Genomic DNA, 3,460 nt, shown 5'->3' on the forward strand with positions numbered 1-3,460 from the left:
AATCAAACCAGGGTGCTTCCAACTCCAGGTAGAAAATAAGCTTCTTCATTTAATACATGCACACCAATTTTGTGGGGGAGCTGATTTTTGAGGAAAAGACGTGTATTGTATGCTAGAAAATATGGTGATTAAGGCCTACCTAGATAATCCCCATAGCTATACAGGTCCCTCAGCCAGGATGTATTAAGGCATGGTGGGCTTGAATCCCACTACTTCAACCCCCTGGCTCTAAAGTGGATAAAGGCATCACTGTAGAGGAGAAAGTGTCCCAGGGCACATTGCTTAAGCAACAGACCAACTAGATATGAATTGCAAGGAAGAGCCTAAAGAGAGAAACCAGAAACTCTAAAACACCAACTATAAACCAGTGATTCAGGGTGCCACAGCACCCCAGTGTCCCACAAGATTCTGTTAGGAGTGTTGCAGGGTTCCATGCAATAATAGCACTAGTAAGTGTGCAAATGCATACGCTTAATTCAAAAGATAAATCCAGAGACTTCAAATAGGAATCCAAACATCCTGACCTGTTGTGGTCTTTCCGAGTTCTTTGCAACAGAAGAATCTCAGTGATATTATTTTTATGCACTGAAATAAATAAAATAGGTTTTGAAATGAGGTACCACTAAATATGGAAAAGTTATGGAGGGGTGCTTTGCATCTAAAAAGGTTGAGAACCATTGATATAAACATTTAAAACTCTTAGCTGATGCATCATTCGCTTGTCTTACAGACCTAAAGAATGTTAGAATCAAAGACCATAAGAATATGTTGTAACATCCTCAGGGAAATCCCTATGGATCTGATGGGATTTGAACAGAGAGATGATCCCTGCTTCTTGTTTCCATAGCACAACTCTTCTTGGCAGAACTTTTCATCTCAAAACTGTGCTGCCTCTTCTGATTTTATTATGGGAAGGTATTGCCCCTCTCTCAAAAGAGAGAGAGGACAGAGAAGAATGAATCTTGCTAAGCTTACAACATGGTAGACTCTCCATGGGAAAGTCCACTAGTGATGCAGTGTATAATGCAGGCAATTTCTTGACAAAATGTATAATCTCATGAGAGAATGAAATCAGGCTTTTTTGACAAAACATATTTTCCTCATAACTTTGTTGAATGCCATTGATTTTATTCCTCTCCTGCATTTTTAATTGCATCTTGTATCAGCTTTTCCAATTCTCCGTTGTCTTCCATATTCTCTAAGAACTGGAGCCAAGAGTGGTTACTAATGGATTAGGAGGTACTTCAACCTCATATAGTACAAATACGTTATCCTGCTTCTTCTAAATACCAAACAGAAATTGTTATAAGACATATTTACATTTTCTGTATTATTATTATTAGCATTCGACTATGTCTACATAGTAACAGGCCTATTCAAGTTACACCACCTCAGATGAGGGTTAACTCTGGGCTGTGCTACCTAGTTCATGTTAGGGTAACTTCAGTCTGCTCCACAGAGATAAAACAAGCAATTTGCAGTCCTTCACCATCCCATAAATGACCACTGTTTTTAACCCAATTTTTTAACCCAATTTCACATAAATTTCAATGCCTTGGGTCTTATTTTCAGAAAGTATAAAGCCTACAACTCTGTTTGAAGCCAATTAGAGGTATAGCTACTGAGCACTTAAGAAAACCAGGTGAAAAGTGTCTCAAATGAAGTGCTCAAATTGAAAATGTTGAACAGAATCTTTACACATTATTTAAAGAGTAATAATAAAACTTCTGGAAACATTTCAATTGGAGAGTCTGATCCCATGGGTTTCACTGAATGCAGTGGCTATTCTGCTTAAATAAGTCATAAAAGACCAAGTCCAAAGTGTGGGCAGATGCAACACCGATGACAATTTTGGTAGAAAAATAAATAGTATAAAAAGGAAGGCAAGAGGACTGGTATATGCATTCTCAACCATGTTTCAGGTGTTTCTGTCTTGTGATGTTTTTGTATTACTTTTCAAAATAAATTCCAGTTTTGAAATTTGAGTCACCTATGCTTCCATTGCAAGACTTTTGGGGCAGGGACTCCATTTTAATACATATTTATTAACCTCCCAATTCCAGATGGCTTCAATCCAGATTGGGATCTCTGGGTATTTGTTGCGTGATCAAAATTATTTATTGACTTAAGTTATATTCTTTTACAAGCAGAGGTTGGTAAAAGTATTGAATACATTCTTTTATGACAGTAATAATTCAGGACTGATTTAAAAATACTAAATAAGAGGGAAATCTGGATTTTTTTAAATTATTTTTTTAAATGTACCTAATTCCACTGATTTGAATGGAATTACTCCTGATTTTTATCAGTCTATGCCACATACCAGATGGTAATCAGGGCTTTATCACTTAATATAGAATCAAGTATTCTAAACCAGCTTCTTGAAGTGGTATTTCCACACACACACCCTTTCATACTAATGTCTCTCCCATAGTTAAAATAATCACAATCTGATTTTCTTTCTTCAGGGAAAAATGATATTTTTGGAGAGATGGTGCATCTTTATGCAAAACCAGGGAAATCAAATGCAGACGTGAGAGCTTTAACCTACTGTGACCTGCATAAGATCCAACGAGAAGACCTACTGGAGGTTTTGGACATGTATCCTGAATTTTCTGATCTCTTTCTCACTAATCTAGAACTGACTTTTAATTTGAGAGATGAAAGCCCAAAGGTACATACAAGGCATTTTCTTTCTTCGATTTTCTACAAATTGTGCATGTTAAAATTAGAGGGATGGAAGAGAGAGCGAGAGAGAGAGAGAGAGAGAGAGAGAGAGAGAAGTCCTTAAAGATATACAGTCCTGTTCTCTTTGCACACTAGTGTAAATTGGAAGTAACACCGTTCAGATTAATAGAATTAAAATAGCATGAGAGCAGAATCAGTCTACACTAAGAGAACTGAAAGATGGCAAATGAAAAACAAATGTTAACAGAATTAAAATCAAAAGGCCTCAGATTAAATCCTATTAAAAAGCCATACTGACCTAAATGATCCAATGAAGTAGGTTAGACTCAACAGCTGTCATGGGGATGTTGTTAATCTAGTAGGATTTGGTTCTATATTTAAATAGCATTGAAGTTTCAAGCAGGAAGTTTTGAAAAATTACCTCTGAAAAGTATGTCTTTGCAGTAAGCAAGGATACAACTAAACAAGTGAATAGCAACATCATAGCAAGGGAAACTTCCCACTCTGAATATATTTATCAGAAAATAAGTATCAGATTATCTTGCTTCAGTCCATAACTAATAATGCAGCATACTAAATTGCTTGCAAACTGTCTTCCACATTTACCTCATTCTGAACTACATTTCCTACATTCACATTAACTAATAAAGTATAGAAGGGACATTTGAAGGGCAACCCATTTTTATCTCCTCCATCTGCTTTGGCCTCTCTGTATCTCTCCTGCCAACCAGTGGCTTCTCTCAGCTGCCTTCCCCACCTTCCCTATAGCATT

General features: G+C 36.7%; 1 protein-coding gene across 1 annotated transcript in view; it reads left to right on the top strand.

Moving 5' to 3' along the window:
• The window catches only part of KCNH7 (potassium voltage-gated channel subfamily H member 7), a 390,758-nt gene that overhangs the window by 340,806 nt on the left and 46,492 nt on the right, over nt 1-3,460 (top strand). The window contains exon 10 of the mRNA XM_025212042.1: nt 2,469-2,674. Within this exon, the coding sequence (XP_025067827.1) occupies nt 2,469-2,674 (206 nt within the window). The remainder of the gene's footprint in view (nt 1-2,468; nt 2,675-3,460) is intronic.

Source organism: Alligator sinensis, unplaced genomic scaffold, assembly GCF_000455745.1.
Source record: "Alligator sinensis unplaced genomic scaffold, ASM45574v1 scaffold738_2, whole genome shotgun sequence".
NCBI lineage: Eukaryota > Metazoa > Chordata > Crocodylia > Alligatoridae > Alligator > Alligator sinensis.